At 34.2% G+C, this 22,543-nt stretch overlaps 11 protein-coding genes and 3 pseudogenes across 14 annotated transcripts, besides 2 other annotated features; 7 read left to right on the forward strand and 7 right to left on the reverse strand.

Annotated features, from left to right (window-relative positions):
• Positions 1–136: 136 nt before the first annotated feature.
• On the forward strand, positions 137–1,545 carry TVAGG3_0221800 (histone deacetylase class I, eukaryotic type family; the record flags this gene model as incomplete). Its single annotated transcript, XM_001310376.1, has 1 exon — positions 223–1,470. The coding sequence occupies one exon, from the start codon at positions 223–225 to the stop codon at positions 1,468–1,470; it is 1,248 nt and encodes a 415-aa protein (XP_001310377.1).
• Positions 1,546–1,727: 182 nt separating this feature from the next.
• On the reverse strand, positions 1,728–3,029 carry TVAGG3_0221810 (mature ribosome assembly; the record flags this gene model as incomplete). Its single annotated transcript, XM_001310377.1, has 1 exon — positions 1,998–2,738. One exon carries the CDS (start codon positions 2,736–2,738, stop codon positions 1,998–2,000), a length of 741 nt encoding a protein of 246 aa, XP_001310378.1.
• A 215-nt stretch (positions 3,030–3,244) lies between these two features.
• Positions 3,245–7,390, reverse strand: TVAGG3_0221820 (ubiquitin protein ligase protein; the record flags this gene model as incomplete). Its single annotated transcript, XM_001310378.1, has 1 exon — positions 3,245–7,390. One exon carries the CDS (start codon positions 7,388–7,390, stop codon positions 3,245–3,247), a length of 4,146 nt encoding a protein of 1,381 aa, XP_001310379.1.
• A 320-nt stretch (positions 7,391–7,710) lies between these two features.
• TVAGG3_0221830 (uncharacterized protein) lies at positions 7,711–9,685 on the reverse strand (the record flags this gene model as incomplete). The annotated part of the gene is made up of 1 exon (XM_001310379.2): positions 7,711–9,685. A coding segment is annotated over one exon (1,975 nt), but the record flags the coding sequence as incomplete, so codon positions are not given.
• Positions 9,686–9,729: 44 nt separating this feature from the next.
• Positions 9,730–10,248: a mobile genetic element.
• Positions 10,249–12,819: 2,571 nt separating this feature from the next.
• TVAGG3_0221850 (serine threonine-protein phosphatase family) lies at positions 12,820–13,062 on the forward strand (the record flags this gene model as incomplete). Its single annotated transcript, XM_001310381.1, has 1 exon — positions 12,820–13,062. The coding sequence occupies one exon, from the start codon at positions 12,820–12,822 to the stop codon at positions 13,060–13,062; it is 243 nt and encodes an 80-aa protein (XP_001310382.1).
• Positions 13,063–13,064: 2 nt separating this feature from the next.
• TVAGG3_0221860 (uncharacterized protein) lies at positions 13,065–13,913 on the reverse strand (the record flags this gene model as incomplete). The annotated part of the gene is made up of 1 exon (XM_001310382.1): positions 13,065–13,913. The coding sequence occupies one exon, from the start codon at positions 13,911–13,913 to the stop codon at positions 13,065–13,067; it is 849 nt and encodes a 282-aa protein (XP_001310383.1).
• A 450-nt stretch (positions 13,914–14,363) lies between these two features.
• Positions 14,364–20,061: a mobile genetic element.
• Positions 17,118–17,273, forward strand: TVAGG3_0221880 (uncharacterized protein; the record flags this gene model as incomplete). Its single annotated transcript, XM_051226981.1, has 1 exon — positions 17,118–17,273. The coding sequence occupies one exon, from the start codon at positions 17,118–17,120 to the stop codon at positions 17,271–17,273; it is 156 nt and encodes a 51-aa protein (XP_051111967.1).
• Positions 17,293–17,876, forward strand: TVAGG3_0221890 (annotated as a pseudogene). Its single transcript has one exon. A coding segment is annotated over exon 1 (584 nt).
• On the forward strand, positions 18,115–19,263 carry TVAGG3_0221900 (annotated as a pseudogene). The gene has a single exon. A coding segment is annotated over exon 1 (1,149 nt).
• Positions 19,597–20,055, forward strand: TVAGG3_0221910 (DNA/RNA polymerases family; the record flags this gene model as incomplete). Its single annotated transcript, XM_051226982.1, has 1 exon — positions 19,597–20,055. The coding sequence occupies one exon, from the start codon at positions 19,597–19,599 to the stop codon at positions 20,053–20,055; it is 459 nt and encodes a 152-aa protein (XP_051111968.1).
• Positions 20,062–20,200: 139 nt separating the features above from the next.
• TVAGG3_0221920 (uncharacterized protein) lies at positions 20,201–20,464 on the forward strand (the record flags this gene model as incomplete). Its single annotated transcript, XM_051226983.1, has 1 exon — positions 20,201–20,464. The coding sequence occupies one exon, from the start codon at positions 20,201–20,203 to the stop codon at positions 20,462–20,464; it is 264 nt and encodes an 87-aa protein (XP_051111969.1).
• Positions 20,465–20,513: 49 nt separating this feature from the next.
• Positions 20,514–21,218, reverse strand: TVAGG3_0221930 (cytochrome B-C1 complex subunit 6, mitochondrial family; the record flags this gene model as incomplete). Its single annotated transcript, XM_051226984.1, has 1 exon — positions 20,514–21,218. One exon carries the CDS (start codon positions 21,216–21,218, stop codon positions 20,514–20,516), a length of 705 nt encoding a protein of 234 aa, XP_051111970.1.
• A 32-nt stretch (positions 21,219–21,250) lies between these two features.
• On the reverse strand, positions 21,251–21,835 carry TVAGG3_0221940 (uncharacterized protein; the record flags this gene model as incomplete). The annotated part of the gene is made up of 1 exon (XM_051226985.1): positions 21,251–21,835. One exon carries the CDS (start codon positions 21,833–21,835, stop codon positions 21,251–21,253), a length of 585 nt encoding a protein of 194 aa, XP_051111971.1.
• Positions 21,836–21,862: 27 nt separating this feature from the next.
• On the reverse strand, positions 21,863–22,250 carry TVAGG3_0221950 (annotated as a pseudogene). Its single transcript has one exon. A coding segment is annotated over exon 1 (388 nt).
• Between the last annotated feature and the right edge of the window lie 293 nt (positions 22,251–22,543).

Genomic DNA, 22,543 nt, shown 5'->3' on the forward strand with positions numbered 1-22,543 from the left:
CTTCATCTGTGATACCCTCTCAGTTTTCTGGAGATGGGGTATGTTACGGAGATTTAAAACATGAAAATGAGTTTAATTCGCAATGATATCTCCTATAAAATGAATTAATTTTTGAAAATTTATATGAACTAATGAATACGAAATCATTAATTCAAAAAGAATGACAAAATTTGAGATAATTCAGAAATTGAAGGGAAAATAATCCCAATCAACTAGGCATTAATGAGTGGAAAAAAGCGAGTCTACTATCTTTATGATGATGAAGTTGGCGACTATCTTTACTCACCAACACATCCTATGAAACCACATAGAATAAGAATGGCTCACAATCTCATCTTGGCCTATGATTTGTTCCCTCACATGCATGTTCTCAAACCACGCCGTGCCACAGCAACAGATATGACACGTTTTCATACAGACGAGTATATTCAATTCCTTCAAATGATTTCACCGCAAAATACGAAAACATTATCAGGAGTCATGGAAAAATTTAACGTAGGAGAAGATTCACCTGTGTTTGCAGGCTTGTTTGAGTTCTGTTCTATCTCAGCTGGTGGATCCATCAATGGTGCTGAAATTCTTAATGATGGCAAAGCAGATATCGCAATTAATTGGGCTGGCGGCCTCCACCATGCCAAGAAATCCGAAGCAAGTGGTTTCTGCTACGTAGCTGATTGTGTTTTAGGCCTCCTAAAGCTTTTAGAACGTTATCAGCGTGTTATGTATATTGATATCGATATTCATCATGGAGATGGCGTCGAAGAAGCCTTTTATACTACAGATCGTTGCCTTACAGTCTCATTCCATAAATATGGTGAGTATTTCCCAGGAACTGGCGCAGTTACAGATATTGGAATTGGCCGCGGAAAGCATTACGCGATCAACGTACCTCTCCACGATGGCATTACAGACATAGCATTTGATGTCCTCTTCAAGGATGTCATTGGAACAGCCATTGAATGGTATCGACCACAAGCAATTTTATTACAATGCGGCGCCGACTCTCTAAGAGGCGATCGACTCGGAGCCTTCAATCTTACTATCCGTGGACATGGCGAATGCGTTCGCTATGTCAAATCTTTCGGAATTCCACTTCTTGTCACAGGAGGTGGCGGTTATACGGTCAGAAACGTTGCCAGATGCTGGGCATACGAAACAGCTGTCCTCCTTGACCAAGAAATTGACGATGACTTACCTTACAACGATTATCTCGGTTATTACGGACCAGATTACCACCTCCACTTGCAACCATCGAACATGGAGAACCAGAACTCTCCCGAATACGTGCAGTCTATCACCAGGCAGATCTTTGATAGCATTAAAGCTGCTCCTCCAACTCCATGCACCGGATTAACTGGAGATGACCCTTGTGCGCTCTTGCAAGATTCGGATACAACGGATTCTGACTATGATGTAAGCGATGACGATGATAGATCTGACGAAGAAACTGAAGGATCTTCAACCAACTAAATTTATTGTTAATTTGTATTTTTTCTTGATATATATAGTAAAACTTGACTTTTGTTTATTCTTGCCATCTAAAACAGATTGAATACATATTAAAATATTGAATTTTTTTTAAATATTCTTATTTCAAACACTCTACTATTAGTATTTCATATGTAATAAACTTTATTATCAAAATCATCTCATTGTCATAGCTTGTATGTTAATGTTGTACGATTTTTAATTCAAATTTCATGTAAAAAAGAATTTTGAAAACTTTACTTCCTATAAATAATCATAAAAATCCATATAGATCATTCCTACTGTAATGTTCATTGTAAATATAAGAGATGTAATTTGAATCTTTGAATTCAAAGTTATTCTATTCTCTAAACTAATGCATTGAAGGTGTTTATTGAATAATATTTATGATACATCTTGAAACAGTTAATTTAAAGAAAAAAATTCTAAATAATAATTTTATTCAATAAATAATGTTTTCTATTTATACGTGTATGGTATTTCTAAAAATTTTATGTAGAATACTATGCTTATAAGATCATGTCAACAAGGGATTCATCGATATTGACACCTTCGTTTGCAGCATTAGTATTATCTTCAATCTTGAAGATACGTGTAAGGTTGGCAATTTCAAGAGCTGTTGTTTCCCAGCCGCAGAACAATGACCAATCATTAACGCAAAGGCCTGCTCCAATGAGTGGGGAACCACGGTTGACTGTAGCAGCTGTAAGCTCAACACCGAGCTGGCCAGCAAGTTCTTCAAGTTCCTGAACTGTAACTTTTGTTGTAACAACACCACCACGGTTTGTGAAAACACAGTATGTTCCGACAAGAGATTCCTTGGCAATAAGGCCTGGGAAGACTTCTACGCCAAGAACATCACCAACGATTTCGATTGTTTCCTTATCGAGATCTGGGTGGACAATGGCAACGTGATCGTTGCAAGAAATAACGTTTCCGAGAGCAGAAAGACGCTCGTCAACACGCTGTACAACAACCTTGTCTGGGAGGCAATCTCTCAATTGTTGAAGTTCTTGATCTGTTGTCATTTGTGGAACAATAAGGCCATTAGCGTTACCTGCGCAAAGACGGCCAACAATTGATGTTCCTGCAATTGTAGCATGGAAGCATGGAATATGCTCAGCAAGTTTGGATTCGAAAACTGAGAAAAAGTTTTCAGAAGTGGAGAATGGAAGAAGAGCATATGAGTTTGTAATACGGGCATAAGCACCAATCTCAGAGGAGTTCTGATACTTGCAGCGTGATACCATAAATTTTTAAGGCCACTGTCAAAAAATTTTTGTCTTCTCAAAAGAAAAATTTTTTGGATATTTGTTGGGCATAATTTTCGAGTCCTTTCATTTTCTTTGTATTTTGCATTACCAAGTGCAAGTTATCTTGGTTTCAAGATTTGTTATCACATTAAAATATTGGTTTGATTAAAATTGATACGACTATCTTTTCCAATGGAAAAATTTATCAAAATTATAGAACTATTTCGGGTAGTACAAACCTATACTCTGAAGCAATAGTCGTAGCTTTGACGAAAATATCCATATTCGTTTGAATTGGAGTTTTTCAGTTGGTTGTTTGGCAAATGCAAGTCCTATATATATAATTTTCGTGCAGCATATCAATAATTGTAAATATATTTAAAAATGATTTATATTTAATATGAAATCTGCATTTCATCACATATGACATTAGTTTGATATATGTATTGCTAAAAATAAAATATTAATACTATATTAATATAAAATAAATATTTTTTACAAAATTAATCTTCAATATTTTGACAGTATTCTGCACTCTTCAATAATTTTGCTTTCAAAATTGCAGGATTTCTAAATCTGGCAACATTTGCTTCACATGTGCAAGTAAATGCCCAAATGAGTGGAAAATTATTTTCATTTGTTTCATTTGCTTGAACAAGAATAATTTTATACTTTTTATCTGAATTAGGAAGTCTATTTGTTCCAGTGAAGAATCTGAAAATAGTCAACAACTCTTGAGTTGTCATCAAGCCAAATGCATGTCTGAAACAAACGAGTAATTCCTTATCTTCGCATACTAACATATCAGCAAATTTATCAACGTCGACTTGATATCCCATAGCCATAACTTTGAGAATATATCCGCATAATCCATTCCTTGCATTTGGATAGAAAACCAAATCAAATCCTTCTTTAATTCTAGCGCAAACGGCTGCTAAACTGTTGAAGTAATTTGGATCAGTACAATCAACAAATGTATGTAAATTTCTTCCAGTATTATCAACAAGAAAATCCCATAAGAATTCAGGTAATAACCAATTTCTTGGGTTATTAGTTATTGCGCAAGCAGCAATTGCAGCACCAATAGCAACTGATAATTCTGGACTTTGTGTTATTGATGGAACTTTCGAATCTCTTTCGCAAATTAAAGAATCAGGAGGTGGAATAAAGAATCTAAATCTAATATCCATCAATTCTTCAACCATTGATGTCAATGATTCTCTAAATGGACCACCAGCATCAACAATGTTATATCCTTTGGATAAATCCCAACAAACACAAGTGTAGAATCTATTTTTTGAACACATTGTTTTGTATTGACTTCTTATTTTCATGAATGAATAAATAAAACATTGCTCAGGAGTTTGTGGAACAATTTGATTGTACTCTATTATAGGCCATGTTTCTCCAGTATCGTATTGTGGATTTGGTACACATGGATAACGGAATGAATTAAAAACTGCATTTATTTTCTCGTTAATTTGAATTGTCCATGAAGGAATTTCGAAGCCAGGATGAGCGAATAAAACATCAATCAAATAAATACTTATTGAGTTAAAATTGCAATTTTGCAAAGGAACATGATAAACTCTTGATTCTGCAATTGTTTGATACAATGGCTTCAAGTCTTGTATTTGTTTAAACTGTTTCCATTCATCTGAAACATTGTTTTTGTTGAATGAATAAGAGAACAGGCTAACATCGTTTCTTTGCTGATTTGGCTGCAAAAGGAATTCACTGCCGTTTGTAGACAAAACTTCACAAGGATAAACTGAGACAAAGTTTTGTTGGATATTTCTCATTTTGCTTTGTTTGATGTTTGAATATAAAAATATAGCTTTGAAACTATTAGAAGTAATTGATTCCTTGTGTTGAAGCATTTTAGTAAACTCTTGTTCACAAATGTTCTTTATAAGCAAAGAATGGTTTTGAACATTGAAGAAAATGTCACTTCTTTCATTAAGTAGTTTTTCGACGTCATCAACAATTTTTTGACGAATTTCGAGATTAACTAAAGTTAAGTTTTGTTGATTATTAAAGAAAGATCTTTCAAAGAAATTCAAGAAGTCAATATAATTAACATTCTCGAAATTATAATGTGTTAAATAGTGTTTCAACAAATAATCACTTGATTTCTTGAAATTCAAGAAATATTTGATGATTGTTGAATGATTTCTGTCGAAAATCCTCCACCAATTGTAATAAGCCAATTGTATAGAGTTGTTTGGATTATTCATGAGCCTTCTGTAGTCTGATTCATTCCTAATGTTTGGATTTTGTTCATTTTCTCTCAATTTGTTGTTGATTTTTTCAGTAACTTCGTTAATTTTCGGCTGGAAAATTTTAACCAGTTCTTTAACTTCTTGGGAATTGATGTCTGTGTTCAAATCTAATCTAATGAGTTGAGGAACAAGTACATCAGAGAGATTCTTGGAAACAATAGGCTTAAGTAAACTTAATGAAGCACTTTTTGCCAAATCAATAAATTGATTTCTGTTTTCTTCAGCGTTGAAACCAATTTTTGTTGCAAATGAACTTCTTGTGAGGATATCTTCCAAATCTGTGTCTTGTGGCATCAACTTGTAGCAGCTCAAATTGAGAATATCAATCTTGGAATTTGAACTGGCAGTGACTTCATATAAATTGTCACTTTTTATGTCAGAAATGAATGCATTGTCATAACCGTCGATTTTTACATTCATTCCCAAACATTTTTTAGGGAACAAAACTGACAAATCGAAGTTGTGGTCGAACAGTTTCGGTTTGACAAATTTTGTTTGATTGAAATCAACAATTTGGTAATTTACAGAGTTATCATCAGCGACAGTTAAATGGAACACGAAACAAGGATCAAACAAATCTGTTTGCACTTCAACGTCATTGAAATACGCTTTCGATTTGTTGAAAGACAAAGTGAAATTGAAAGAATCTCCAATGAATTTAAAGTATTTGTTTTTGAGGAAAATGTATTTGTTGAAAACAGACAAGAAACAAACATTGTAATTTATATCAATCAAACCAATGTATTTCAATGTATTTTTCGGTTTCAAAACGAACTTAAACGCTTTGTTTGGCTGTATAAGTGTTGGGAATATTGAGAAAACAGATGATTTATTTGTTCTCGATGCCAAACTTATATTTATTGGAATAAATTTGACTACTGATGATTTGACATTCAGTAACCTCTTCATTTCTCTTATCTTTCTGAACATTTCGTCTGGAGCCATCGTTACATCTTTCGCTGAGTTAATATCTACAACATTTCTGTACAAATTTTGGATTTTTTGTCTGATATCATTCTGTCTTTTTCCTGAACTATCAATATAAGAAATAAATGAACAGATAATCATATTTTGGAGAAGAGAAAGTGGTTCATTTGTTAGCAAATCCATTTTGTTTGTAATTGTTTGTAAACCATTCAAAAGTTGATCGGAAATGTCAAATTTCGGTTTATCAATTCTGAAAGACGGTTTGTAATTCTGTCTTTGATTCAACTTCGAAATTTGAATGATATCATTGTTAACTTTACAAAAACTGGTAACTGCCGTGTCAAAAATTTCTGCTCCCAAACAAATCATTGCTCCCAAAGAAGTACTATCCAAATCATTGATAGAATCAATACAATTTTGTATTAATTTCGGATCAGACCTAATTTTGTCAACATATTTTGACACTTCATCTGTCACTTTTTGGTCAATTTCAACAGCAGAATTATAAATGAACTTTAATTGGTCAACGAAAGAAAGATCTTTTTGTTTCTCAGGTTTTGTTAGTTCAGATAAAACTTGTAAAGCTTGTTTTTTGTCGAAAGTTGACATTGCAACAATTCCTATATTTTTAAGAATTTTTGAATTTTGGGAAATGAAATTATTTGAGATTTTTTGGAGTTGTTTTTTAGTTCTATCATTTAAAAACTTCAAAGCAATTAATTTCTGCATTTGATCATCAGAATCCATTAATATATCAAAGAAATCATCTAAATCTAAATCTTTCCCGAAATCCAAATCAATTGCAAAAGTTCTTGCCAAAGAATTATATCTTGCACTTAGTAAATCCAAGATTTGTTCTGTTGCTGTCTTTGTATCCAGTTTTATTGTGATGATTTCACATGAATCACTTTTAATTGAACTAAGGTTTTGTTGATTTGATTTGATGTAATCAACTGCCATTTTTACAATTTCTTTGTTGTGTTTCTTTGGTGGTTGTTTTGTAGTGAATTCTTTAGCATTTTCATTTATATTTGCTAATTCAGCTACAAAGTCTTTATCTCTGTTCTGACAAACTTGATAAACTAATGACAACAAAGGCTTTGTCGATTTCAAGACTTCAACGATTTGATTTTTATTTCCATTTTCTTTTTTCTTTTGAAAACATTCAAAATCTTCTATAATCAAATCAGCGAAACCAGAAATCCAGAATATCTTCATATATAAATAAAACAATTCATTAACAGCTCTTTCATTAAATTTCTTATACAGTGTTGGTGCAAAATAATGAACAAATCTTTTTCTGAATTCAAACAATTTATCGTCAAAAATGTTCAATTCATATTCTTCCAAATCAAGCATTTGATTGAAAATAGCATCAGGTTTGCGGTTTTCTAGTGTAGCCAATTCATAAAATGGATCAACTTCATTTGCGAAACACATGTTTATTGATTTCGTGAGTATACAAGAAATCAAAATTAAAATTATCGAATTACTTTGTTTTTGATCTTGAACAACTTTCGTTGAAGATATCTGCAAATGTCCAAAAGAATTGTTTCCTATGACTTTGATATCAATGTTAGGGCCTTTAACTTCATTCGATAACTTCTTTTCATTGAGAAAAACATTGAATCTGTCAGGATCCGAAATTGAAAATTTTTCAACATCAAATTTTTGGAAATTTGAAACAATTTTTGTTGAATAATTCACATTCTGTTGAGGAATCAAAAACAAAGGGAAACTAATGGTTTCTGTGATCTCATTTACTTCATTTGTTGATAGATTTCTATCTAATTTTCTGAAATCTTTGAATTCTTTGTGATTTAGTATTAATTCCAACAAATTACATCCATTTTCTGAGAAAATTTCAACAATATGTCTTGCAACATTGTCTTTATACTTCGAAACAGAAAGAATCATCAAAAATAAACTTGTTATTTCAGCAAATTTGGAATTATAGTCTTTGTTCTTTTGCATTTCGATGAGAATCACTTTGACTGTGTCTAAGAATGGACAAAGCTCTTCATCGAGTGATTCATCATTGAGAAAATAGTAAAATGCAGATAATGATTTCAATAACCAATCAGTTTTGAATTGGAGGTCCTTTGTTTTGAGGAAATCTTTGAGATCAAAGAAGATGGAATGCGGGAATTTCAAAATCATCTCTTTTACAGAGTCATCTGAATTTGATATCAATTTTGAGTTGATGAAATCGTTCATTGACTTGTTATATAGTGAATTTGGTATCAATGTAACAATTATTTGCAACAACTCATTGACTCTTGTGAATCTTTTGATGTAATTCACAAAAGTATCTTTTGTATTTTGGTTTATCTTCTCTCCTTTTGCCAATATCTGTCTCATACATAATACAATCAGTCTAAGAAGGAAAACTCTGTAGAATGTGGTGATTTGGTCTCGATCTTTTTCATCGAAATTTAAATTTTGAACAATTTCTCTGTAAAGATTGAGAGAAAACTCAATGACTTGTTCTGGATTGGAAACTATATTGGATCTGCTGCCTTTGTTCTCGAGTATCGCTTGAATTGAAGAATTCATTTCTTGAATTATCTTCAAAGTAATCAAAGAAGCACCAGTGTACGAGGGAGACACAAACATTGGCGGAAGAAGTGTCGAAAATCTGCCAGGTGTCAGTTTTTGGTAGGAAAAGTGGAATAATTTTCCATTGCTGAAGCAGATTCTATGGACAGCATTGTTGATGACGAAAGAATCATCAAAGTAATAATACTGGGTGGTGGAATCATAGCTTCTGTCAGATTGGATTTTATATGAAGTTATTTTGTCATAAGAAATGACAAATAACTTGTCATCGTGAACTCTTAATGTATCATTTTTATTGTAGACCACGTTATCAAGCGGTTTCCTCTCAAAAATATTAAAATCTTTTGTTGAAAAGTAAAAAGGGCTTGAAATAGATATGAAATGTAGTTCATCATCATATACATAAGCTTCAACAATCTGTTCACCAATTTTCTCTCTCAAATCAATTGATTTTTCTTTTCTCTCGAGATAATTCTCTCTGACATCGAAAATCATGAGCTCATTATTGAATAACAACAATATGTAATCTCTGTTTTCATTGAAATCCGTAATATGACATGATTTTCTATCTTTTAATAATAATTGAAGTACATCATTGATTTCTTTGTTATCAATGATATCTAATACGCTGTTTATCTGATTCTCAGAGTAAGTAAATGCATTAAACTGCCTGTCATCGATCTGGAAATCAATATTTTTCTGAAGAAGTAGTTTAATTAGGACTAATTTATTGAGTATGTAGTTCGAATCATTGCATTTCCTAATAAGATAAGGAAAAACTTTCTCATAGCTTATGTCCATGTCTTGAATCTTTGTAATAAAATCAAAAATATATTTTTCATCGAGATTTTCTATGAATTCTTTTAGAGTATCATTGTCTGTGGGTATCTGATCTTTGACTTCTGACGTTTCGACGTCAATTGCATGTAAAGGTGTTAATGTATTGAAATGTGGAAATTTACTCTGTAATATCTCTTTAGATGACTTGATAACACTAGGATATATGTTTTTAAAGGAAGGGATCGTTTGTATTACATTACTTATGTATTCAAATAAAAAGTTAAAAGATTCTTCTTCTGTTAGTTCACCGCTTTGAAGCTTCCGAACAAATTCATTAGGAAGGCCTTCATTAACGTATGGTGTTGGTGAACTAAAATAATTAACATAACTGGTCATTGTTGATTCTTTTTGTTAAAGACGTCTTATGACGGTTTTTTTAAGGGAGGCTTCCGACCAGAAAGCCCTCTCAATTTTTTGTGATGTTTACACCAAAAGTGAGATTCGTTAAGCGTTTTTCTCGTTGAATATTGAGTTTCCCGGATTTTAAGTTATTCATAAAGCTTCTCTATATTATACCCTATCTACTGATATGATTATTTTTGAAAAATCTCTTAAATCGACCTGCACTGAATTTTTTAGGGAAAATTCGAAATTTTATAGGCGTTTTCTGTAACGTTTTTTTACGGAATAAAATCCGAAAAATAATTTTTTGAAGAATCATTTGGGTAGAATACTTATCGAAAATTATATTTATTATAATTTTGGTCGATAAAAATAAGCGGATTCAAAACTGGCAAAAACCCTTTCGGCAATTTGTGGACGATTCCGAACCCCCTCATTTTTGAAATTTAATAAGAAAAATAGAATCTTTATTAAATATAGATTTTAAAAAACTTGGTTATAAATTACGAAATTTTCTCACTTGGGCTAAAAAGTGACAATTTGGTCGGAAGCCACCCTTAACAAAAAGATCTTTTATTAAAAATATTAAGTATTAGGTATGAGTAAATATTTTGTAAGACGACTTTCAATTTAACTTTATGGAAATTTTCCAATAGTAGTAGGATATGACGGGTTTAGTGACTTTTTTTGTTACATCTATATATAGACGATGCATTAAAATATATTTATTTATAAATCATTAAAAAAATTAACATTAATTTTAAAATAATTTATTTTTTTATCTTTTATAAAAGAAGCTATATATAGATGATGTCAGATATTCCGCGATTAATTAAACATTGTTTAAATCCTGAATGGGTTAAACTTCAATTTAAAAATGAAGATTGTGAATTATTAAATGAATATGAAAGCCAAAATAAGCTAATGAGGTATAAATATAATGATAAAGAATATTTAATTTCATGGAATCAATGGAGTCATAATCAAAGACCTCATAAACGAGAAGAAGAAATTGAAAATAATGAAATGGAAATCATTGATGACATTAAAGAGGATGGAATTCCTAAATTTTGTAGAAAAACCTTTAGAACTAAGTTAGGAGCATATAAACGTAGAGTATTAAATCCTGAATATCTTAAACATCAATTTAAAAAGGAAGACTGTGAATTATTAAACGCTAATGAATATGAAAATGCTAAATCAAAACTGAGATATAAATATATTGGAAGTGATGAAAGGTGTAAAGATAAAGTTTATTCAGTTTCATATAATAACTGGCACACGTTAGGGATAAGAAAACATTTAGGAGATTATGGGAAATGTTCTGAATTCTTCAAATCTAGTATATACGAGAGAATAAAAGAAATTAGAAATAATTATTTTCATGAATGAAAGATTCACTAAAAAAAAAAAAAAAAAAAAAAAAAAAGGAAGTGGGGCTTCCAGGCACTTCGTGCCTTCTAGCCCTGAAGATGTTTAGTATAAATGAAGTCTTAGAGGACAAACATGACTATGAGTTTTGATATGACAAGATAGAATATGAGAGAGGTCCTATAAACCGGAGAAAGTGTTATATAAACATCTGTCATATTACTCAGAATATTATACAGAATTCAATAAAAATATATTTTAGGTGAAGAGGTGAGATTTCACCTGTTTTTTCACCTCTTTTCTCACCTCTTGAATTTTCATGAATTTCATCGTAAAGACTTTGTCAAGATTTCATCGTAAAGACTTTGTCACTTTTCTGTCACTTTTTCAGGAAAAAACATTTTTATTATATATATAAAATGAATTTTACAAAACCACCGTTACCCTTCTTTGGAAATAAGAGTAAATGTAAAGATATTATATTGAGAGAACTTAAGAAACTACCGAATGGTCTAACATTTGTAGATTTGTTCGGTGGAAGTTTCTATATATCCCATTTATGTCATACAATATTCCCAGACTCAAAGATTATATGCAATGACTTCGACAACTATATGGACCGTCTCAAACATATACCAGACACAAACAATATATTGAAAGAGTTAAAAGAAAAGATACCTATAGGTAAGATGGAACGTATACCATTAGATAACAAAAATATTGTGAGAGAGGTTTTGAAAAAAGCAGAATATATAGACTGGGATAGTATATCTGCTAGACTATTATATAGTGGTTCTATAAGAGTTCATGACATTGAAACACTTATGTCAAAAGTTTTATATCTTAACTATACAAATGTTTTCAAAGAGGACATAGAAAAATATATTGAGGGTATAGAGTTTGTGAGATGTCATTGGACAGAGTTGTATGAAAAATATAAAGACAAGGAAAATGTTTTCTTTATAGTGGACCCGCCGTTCTATAACACATGGGATTTTCAATACCAAGTAGACTGGACTTTGAGAGACTCTTTAGAAACTTTAGACGTTTTACATAACCATCCATGCTTTTACTTTACATCCGATAAAAGTGGTTTGGAAAGTGTCATGAGATGGTTAGAGGACATACATGACTATGAGTTTAGATATGACAAGATAGAATATGAGAGAGGTCCTATAAACTGGAGAAAGTGTCATAACAAAGAAATTTTACTAGTAAGTAAATGTGGTTTGAAATAGGACTACTTGTTTTAGGTTTTTTCCATTGTGTCATTTACTTATTTGACGTGGCAGAAAGATATAGAGAATATGAAGATGAACCAATGCCTGCAAATGTTCAGTATATGTACTCGTAAGAGATATTTTTCTAATATTAAATGGACGCACAGAACTTAGCGAATGCACAGCAACCTGGACAACCAAACCCAGAGAATATTCCAAATGAAGTTAGAATACAAACTGCAATGGCAAACTATGGTCAAGTGCCAACAGATGTACAAATGCAAACTGCCATGTCAAATGACGCTGCGTTAGGCTTACCACCATGGTATGCAAATATGAGATGGAAAGAGTTTTATACAAAACCCTGAAGTGGGATATAAACAACTTTATGCAGATGACGCGAACACAGGAGTTGACCCAGAGTATGTTTTCTACCAGAGGAGAAACAGAATGTATGAGCTCCAGTTAAAGAATGCTATGGAACTCAACAGGAAACGTAAGAGACTAGGCGGACATTAGATTTTTACATATAGTAAAATGGGTTTCTTCAGTAAGATAGGAAACTTCTTTCGAAATGTTGGAAGAGGTATATGGAATGGAATAAAAACCGTAGGAAGAGGAGTATGGAACGGAGTCAAAAATATTGGTAAAAGAGTAGGTCAGTTCGTTGGTATTATACCTAAAGACCCTGAACCAGAAGAACAAGCTCCTGTTATACAACAGCCTGAACCTGCACCACAGTCTAGTTGGCAACCAAATCCAACACCTCAACCGTATTAAAATTATATTTTTACCGTTCGATAGTAGTTGTATATGAAACTAAGTTCTAAGTAAAACGCATGGTATAATGGAATTATTCTCTTTCTTCCATCTGTAGTAAACCATACTTGAAAGTCTGAAATACTTCCACTTGGTGGTTCATATAACTTTGTAGGTTTTTCGTAAAAGTCATTTGCCAAGCATAAGAAAGAGTTTTGAGCGCCAGAAAATGAAGCATGAACTATAATAGCATCTGAGTCGAAAACATCTTTAAATAAATATGGTTCATCTCTTGCATATCGACTGTAAATATTTGCTAAAGGAAGTTTGACTTTCTGATTTAACATTCTTTGCAAATAATACCATGACATTGCAGTGAATTCTGTATATATTTGTTCGTCTTTCTTTGGATTGTCTTCGTAGATTTGAAATGACACTTGTGAATTTTGTTTGTCATATACAATTCTCACATAAAGTGTGCTCTCGGTATTTGCATATTCATCAGCATATTTTGCATAACATGAATTTATTTTATCTTCTATATTTTTTAACGCAGTCTGTAGAGAAGATGAAAGGTCAACTTGTATTAGCTCAATTTCTTCCCACATTTTTCGTTTCCCTTCAGATATATAATCTATATGAAACCTTACAATAAATGGAAAACTTTTATCTTCTACAGACACAAACTTCATTCTACGAAAGCCAATAGCTTTTGTGACAGATGGGTCTCTTAGCCATCTTAATGGGTAGTCAAAACGATAGCCTTCATGCTTTACGGTCTCTGTCTCAAACTTTTGACCTACGTTAGTAAAAAGTTCATCTAATGGTTTAGTTGTAGCAACTCTTGAATTTTCTTTTTCTATTGAAAGCATATTTTATCTAGAATAAAAATGTCGAATGAAACAGCGTCTATGAGAGAAATAAAACACAACCGACAACTCATTTTGCAAGCTCTAAATAAGAACACAACAAACTTTTCAAACTATTCTAAGATATCTGAGTCATTGAAAGAAGGAAACTTAAAACTGACATTAAACCCAATGACAGACGAGTTTCTGTTTCAAGACAGTAAGAACCATACTGTCTGTATAAATCCAACAAAAGGAACTTTAAACGAGAAACCTATATCTGAACTTCTTTTGAAGGCAGATATTGACAACAAAGCTGACAAAGAGTATGTCATTGAAAAAGTTCAAGAAGAACATGACAGAGCAGATGCAACATATGCAACGAAAGAACATACTCATCCTGAACTAGCAGACAAAACATATGTTGACAATAAAATGTCAAGTGAAGTGACAAGAGCTGACAAAGAATATTCTAAAAAGACTCATATACATACCATTGCAAATATTACAAACTTACAAGAAACCTTAAACAGTAAAAGTGACGTTGGACATACACATACCATTGCAAATATTACAAACTTACAAGAAACCTTAAACAGGAAAAAGTGACGTTTGACATACACATACCATTGCAAATATTACAAACTTACAAGAAACCTTAAACAGGAAAAGTGACGTTGGACATACACATACCATTGCAAATATTACAAACTTACAAGCAAACCTTAAACAGGAAAAGTGACGTTGGACATACACATACATCTTCTGAAATAACAGACTTAAACGTTAGCCTTGAAAATAAAGCAGATAAACATATGTCAATGAAATATACCAAAGTTTAGTTGGAACAAAAAATATTGACTAGTTGGTGACCTTTCTGTCAATGAAGAAAATAAATATTTTAGAGTGGCAGTTTACAGTCCTTAGAAAATGGTACACGCGTATAAACTCATTCGAAAAATAACAATGAAATGTATGTAAGCTATATAAAGAATGATGGTACACAAGTTAAAGTTCCATTAGACAACAACTGCTACTTAAACATATATGGAGACGAACAAAAGAAATATTTAAGAGTTTATGAAATGGCAGATATGACATTGCCTGACCCAGCTCCAGCACCATATTATTATGACTATGGAGATGACGTTAGAACACCACATGTAGATGAACAAAAGCTAACATTATATTTAGATTTTTATAGATATAAAAGATATAATGCAATAGAAAAAACGAGAATAGTTATACTATTATGAAGATGACAGAAATAAATATATAGTCGATTTACCTTACCCTGAAAACATAAGATTATATTATAAAAAATATTCTAACACAAAACCAGAAGAAACCTGAAATAGTTGCACTATATTTTAAGTTCAAAAGAGACAATCCTATAATATCTCATATGTTTGATTTAATGAACCAGTAGGTTCTATTTATACATCTATGGAAGCAAGAGGTCCTCAAGTAATGTTTGGTGTTGGTGCATGGGAACAAATAGTCGACAGGTTTTTGTATTGTGCAAACTCTTCAAAGAAACAGTGGAAGTAAAACGATTTCAGGTGAAAACTTACCTGCACACAGTCACTACATAGATTTAAGTACATCTCAAGCAGGTTTGGCATAAGCATAGATATTGGGATTGGTCAGGAATGACAAAAGGTAAAGGATATGATGTTAAAGACGACCGTTAAGTTTGCTATAAATTGTTACTGGAGTGACACTCAGGGAGAAGGAAACCATACACATTTCGTTTCAGGATATACGCAAACAACGGGACAAAGTAAAGACTACATGCCACCTTACATGACAGTTTACGCATGGTATAGAATTGCTTAGTCGTCATTTTTCAAACTTCTTTAGCATATTCGTCAGGAGTTGTCTTATATTTGTTAGGAACTGTTTTGAAAGTATACCACCTTGAACTTTGACAAGTTTGAAACGAGGTCTGACAATAGTAGTTTTATCTTCTGCTTGCAGTGTGTACATTTTGCCATGTTTGCCTAAAACTTCATAATATTCTCTTGTATACTTTCTTCTATTTTACGAACCACGAATGCGGTACTGTCGAGTTCCCATTGTTGTCATAGTCAATAGTATTTTCATATGGTCGCGTTTAGGTATTTCTATTTTACTTTGTCACCTTTCTTAAGTTTTGAAGCCTGGCATTCTTCTTTTTTGTCTCTTTTGACTAAACTATTAAATATATAGTCTTTCTCTAAGTCAGGGTTGTTTTTCATTTCTTCGGGGAGTGGTTTCCCAAACCTTTTTGTTTACGGTTATTGTAAATATTTAAAACTTGTCTCATCTTTGCCATGGAGAAGTGTCTATATTTTGTCGTCATATGACATTTCATCTACCTCACCACCTTGTGCGTTGGTTTAAGTCTCTTAAGATTTTTATACAACTGTCAATGACACCAAGAGCAGAATGGTTTGGTCGACAATGAAATATTGGTTTACATTTTTTGAACGCAGATAGTTTTTAATATCGTCTGATTTGAAAGAACGTTCACAGTCAGATGTCAGTTTTGTTGGATGTATTTGTCAACGAATATTGTCAAAGCAGTTTTCACATCTAAAATATTTTTGGACTGTAATGGTATGGCTTCACAGTATCTTGTGTTTTGACCGACAAATATTAACCAGTATGGTGGTCCATCTTCTCTATACCTCGGAATGTTTTCCAAGATATCCATAAACCAAGCATTTGGTGTTGAACTAAAGATTTTTACCATGAGTGCTTTCTTTGTCGCTTTAGAAACATAGGGGTCCTTGTTTGGATTCGTCATTTTTACCCTATAAGAAATGGGTTTATTTGGCGCATTAGCAGGAGTTGCATCCAGATTTTTGCCCGCAGTGGGAACAATAGCCAGAGGTGTATTTGGAGTTGGAAGGAAGATTTTGAGTACATTAGGTATACTTAAAGAGAAAGCACAACCTATTATACAAACTGTACAGAAAGGTTGGGAGGTAGCACGAGATGCAACAAATCTTATTCCAAATCCTGAAACAAGAGGAAAAGTTCAAGGATGGATGGACAATGTAGGAAGAGAAGCAGGAAACTACTATAACAAAGCAAATGACTACTATAACCAAGCAGGGCACTATATGGACCAAGGTGAAAGATTCTTTAACAGAGGATATAACCATGCACAACAATGGGTAAACAACAACCAACCGCAACCACCTCAAACGTGGGGAATGTAAATTTTTTTACTGAGATGAAATGAACAATACAGCATTGAGACAAATGGGTTCAAGATGGATTTGTCGACTTCCAGCAGTTACACAACCACGTGTTTGTCAAGTTCTTCCTATACCTCAGGAAGTTTTAGACCGACTTAAAAAACCTAAACAACCAGTTGAAAACAAAACAAACTAAAATTTTTTACTGAGATGAAATGACCGAAGAAGTTGAAACGGTAGATTTGACACCACAAACAAAAAGTTCAGAACCATTGTCAAAACCTGTCAAAGAACTTACAGATGAAGAGAAAAATTCAATAATAGAAAGTGCCAGGTCTGGAAATACAAACCCTAACTATAAAGTCACTTTTCATAGAAATGGAACGGCTAGTATCTCAAAAAAGAAACAGACTCTCACAAATAAAATATTGAAGTCTGAAGGAGCTTTCGAGACAACAGATGGGAAGGTATTCTTCACTGACCAACAGTTCATTATAGAACATCTCATTGACTTAGAGTCAAAATATTCTAAACTTTACAACAAACACAAAAAGTTGAAAGGAAAACAAAAACAAATGGCATATGATATTTATGAAGATGTTGACGACACAACCATACCTGCAAGTGAAGTAAAGTCAGGTGAACCAAAAAGTGACGAAAAACCGATAGAAGAAGGTGAGCCAAAAACTGAAGATAAACCAAAACCAAAGTTAGTTTCCAAACTAAACCAAGTCAACCTTCATTAGCTGGTATGGGTTGGCGTCAAAGACTTATGGCAGCAGGCGGTTACGTAAAGTAAAGAAAAACATTTTTTTATTTTTATAAAAATGCCCCCGTATAGAATGGATAGAAAATCTGCTAGAATAAAAGCAGAGTTAGAAAGATATGGTTGGAGAGTTTCAAAGAAGTTTAAATATAGGAAGGGAAGACCCATAAAAGTCTATGACAAATTGTCTGGTCTTCGCTATGAAATGGACTTAGAAACAGCACGCGCAAATTATCCAAACAGATTAGAGAGGTTAGAAGAAGAACGTCTTATGGACATGCCTTTCGATGTTAGTGAACCTCAAGTTGAAGGACACGACGGCTTTGCCAGGTTCTACTGGAAACATGACGAACAATTGCATCCTTTGAGGAGGAAAAAAGGAAAAGGTGAAGACGCACATGCTCCATGGAAAGAACAAGATATGCATATGAGAAGTATCGTGAAGTTAGAAGTAAATTACATCTGGTCAAACCTTTACAGTAAACTTTGACGATGGAAAGAACAAAGAAGGCTTCATGGGTGTACTTGCTGCAATTCAAGATGGAAATAAGAAAGGATACAATCTCAGACTAACCGTAACAGATTTGGATGGTCACATTTACTATGCACATGGCAATGTCACAACAGCTGCAATGCTTCTTGACGCTTTCAAGACTACAAAGAGAGAACAAATGGTTGACTCCGACTCAGACATTTTGAATGCAATTGAAGGAATTGCAAGTGTAAAATTTGAATGGTACCAACCGAACCCTCAAGCAGTCAGACAACATGCTGGATACTTCCCGTTCATAAATAAGTCTGACATTGACTTGACAAGGTATGGAATTTACAATTCAATTGAAACAATTGTCAATGAACCTTGCATTCTTACATGTCTCAGGAACTCTGGTCTTGTTACAGATGAGAAGATGAAGTATCTTGAGTCATGTGTGAAGACAAGGTACATTCTCAGAGGTCAATTGTCAAAAATTGCACCGTTGGCAAATGTCAATATCCGAGTCAACATTCCGACTGAGAAAGGTTCTTCACATGACGACTATGTTGTTGACAAAGACTTACCATGGTTGAAGATTGTAATTGTCCACAACCACTTCATGTTGAACGAAAGTCTTACAAACCCATTGTTCGGAAAAGGCAAGTGCAACATTGTCAGAGCTGTAAACATTCTTTTCGAGAAAGGTTTGTTGGAACCAATTCCAGATGACAAGCTGACAGAAACTTTTGTACCAAAAGACGAAACAAACTTTTCATTGTTAGCAAGACCAAAAGTTGTTCCAGACAAAGTTATAGCAAAAAGAAGTACACAATTCCACAAGGAGTTGGATTGTTCGGATACCAACCTGAACCAGAAGAACTTCCAATGAGGTTGCAAGAACTTCAAGATGCTATAAACAAACTTCCATTGAGACATCCAATTGACGTCAAATTGTATTGGAGAGCATCTGAGTTAGGTCAGAAGGTTTTATATGAAACAGGTTGCTTCGACGATGTTTATGAGATAACAGGAGAAGTTTCTCAGAAGATAAGAGACTCACTTGAATTTCCACGAACTGGACCAATTGGTTGCGACAAGTTCGACTCAAACGAAAAGATATACTATGTCGACCTTAACGCTGCGTACATGAGGTTTGTCCAATATATCCCGACTGGAATTCCAAACGAAGACGGTGAGTTCCCAGGAAGGAACTATACAGTTGGAAAAGTCATACAACAACTGTATGATATTAGGAAAGCTTCAAACCCCAAACTTGCAATGACACTCAAATTGCTTATGAATTCGACATGGGGATATTCCATTAAGAAACCTCAAGAGATGAAGAGTAAACATTATGAGAAGGTCGACAACTTTGTTGAAAGGTTTTCTCCTTTTGTTTTGAAGTACGAATTCACTCAAGGTCAAAGTGGCTTAGTAACCACATTAAAACCTATTGTCGAACATTGGTCTTACCCTCAGTTCGCAAAGGCAGTCCTTGACAACTACAACAAATTCTTCTCGGAAGTCAAATCCAAAGTGAAGGTTTACTATGAGAACATCGATGCACTCATGACGAACGAAGAAGGCTATAACAAACTCATTGAAATGGGCATGGTCGGTGAAAAGATGGGTCAATTCAAATTGGACAAAATTTTCACCGAAGTTCATGTAATATCGAAAAGGAAGTACTGGGGTGTTAAAGAAGATGGTGAAATAGTTAAACATTGCATGAAATAAAAAATTTTTATTCGAATTTGAATCGGACAGGTCGAGTTACACCATTCTTGGTCTCAAACTCATATATAACCTGTTTGTTTGTATTTTCGTCGACTATGGCACGAGACACGAACATTGACCAAACGGACAAAAAGTGTCATTTCGGATGGTCACGCAGCCAATCGCATTCGAGCACTTCGAAGAAGCCTTACGTTCCAAGGGAGAGGGTGTCTGGTGCAAGGCAGAGGTCATGAAACTCTACGAGCAGTACATCCTCAATGCCTGGGAGGACAAATCGTCCTTGGATTGGCAATTCTACCAACTCCTCTGGGACGACCTCCTACGCAACTGGGATGACGAAAGAGTCCAATTCAGGGGTCAGGAACTACTTGTCCAAATTCTCATTAATTTAAGCTACTTAACTAAATAAACACCTAAATTTACTCGGGGTTTCCCCCTAAAATAAAATTTTTTTACTCTTAGAACCACTCGAGGTTCTCCTTACGGTTGTTGAGCTTGTCACCGTCAATGTGTCTGACCTTCGTCTTCTTGTTTGGATTTGGAACCCATTGCATACCGACAAGCCTTCCCATGGAAATTGTACCGTAATTTCGAAGGGTAAGGGTCAAGTGTCCCAAGTTGTTGAGGACTGGGGTAAGAACCTTGCCGGTCTCCTTGTTGCGGATTTGGTATGGGTAGGGTTGGGAAATTTCGTAAGTGTCATCGGCAACAAGGGTTGCCCAAACTTCCTCTTCTTCGTGTTTCTCTTCTTCCTCTTCTTCCTCTTCCTCTTCTTCGTGTTTCTCTTCTTCCTCGACAATTCCTTCGGCAATTCTGTGTTCACGAAGTACGGTGTTGGAGGTTCTGTCCTTTCCGAGTACCTTCCAGATGGCGTCTATCTCTTCGAAGAAACGGTAGATGAGTCTGGCAAGGTCTCGGTTCTCTCTCGCGTAAATGCGCAAGGTTTCCGTCAAATCGTTCAGGACTTTCTCATTGGAAGCTTGGTTCATGAGGAACTCACCTTTAAGTCCCTTCATCTCTTCCATAAGACTACTTTGGAGAGTCTTAACGGTGTTTGTCAGATGAGCTTTCAAATTCAAAATTTGAATTTGAACTGGGCGCTTGTCTGGCAACATTGAAAGGACATCTGCCATTGTGTTCGGCTTCGGTGCTTGTTCGGACATCGAAAAAATGAAGTGGTTTGAGAATGACGGTTTTACTTCAAAAAGCTTGTTATGACGGTTAAGTCATACAACAAGTTTAAAATAATATCTTGTTCTTCTTCTGAACGTTTGTTGTCTCTTCCGATAAAAGTTTCGAACATGAGAACCAAAAAACGTTTTTTGAGATTGCGGAAGAGTTCAGGCAAACGTTCATATTCTGGATATGTTGGGAGCAGTTCAAAACATCTGAGCTGACTTTCGGACAAAATTGGGACAATGTCAGAAAATTCATCTTTGGTCGGACTGCTTGAAGGTAAGTCCCTTACATGTAAGTAGCTCTGGTAAAGTCTTCTCATCTCTGCTAACTTTTGGAGTATAGCTTCGTAGTTTAGAAGTTTCAATTTTAATTGTCTTATTCCACTCTTTACTTCTAAACGGTAACTATCCATGAGGTCAAGAGTAGCTTTGGTAGCTTTAAGTGGAGCTATCTGTTCCTTGACTTGTGCAATTTTGGTTGCAATTGTGGTTTGAGCTCCTTCAAGTTCGCCGTCTATGTCGTTCTCAACGCCTTCAACCATGGCTTGAAACTCTTCATCGGTCCATTGAGATTGGTGTGGGACGAATTTAACTTGCTTCATTCAAAAAATGAAAAAAAATGTTTTTACTCAAAACGTTAAGGTTGACTGAACTGGTTGGATGTCGCCTTCACAGGTTATGTAGAACGGCTGACCGAGAAGTGAAGGAGAGACTGAATTGCCAATTTCATATGGGGTAGGGGGTTCTCCTTGTTTGGTATTTTTATCCAAGGACGTTTGTTTAGGAACTTAACAAGAGCTTTCTTTTGGCGTCCTTTATGTCGTCGTAGGCTGTCCCGTCTGGTATTTGAATTGGAATTCCAGTCGAAGTCTCGAGCTGAAGTGTAGACCTTCCAGAAATACTGGTGAACTTGACCTTGGGCTTCATTACCCTGCGCAAGTACTGCTTAACAACTTCATTTATCTCTATAAGGTAAATTGCCTCGTCAAATCCTTCTGGCATTCCGAGTCCTTCCATCCGACAGGAAAATATTTTCCCGACAACTGGAAAAAATTTTCCCGACAACTGGAAAAAATTTTCCCGACGACAGGAAGAACTCTTCCAGTTGTCCGTCCGTAAACCATTCAAATTTTCGAAAATTGAGAACTTTTGGTCGAACTTCAGAAAAAGTTTTTCCTTCCGACAGGAAAGGTTTTTCCTTCCAACAGGAAAGGTTTTTCCTTCCGACAGGAAAGGTTTTTCCTTCCAACAGGAAAGGTTTTTCCTTCCGACAGGAAAGGTTTTTCCTTCCGACGGTTAAGCCACAAACA

This window comes from Trichomonas vaginalis, chromosome IV, assembly GCF_026262505.1.
Source record: "Trichomonas vaginalis G3 chromosome IV, whole genome shotgun sequence".
NCBI classification, from domain to species: Eukaryota; Parabasalia; order Trichomonadida; family Trichomonadidae; genus Trichomonas; species Trichomonas vaginalis.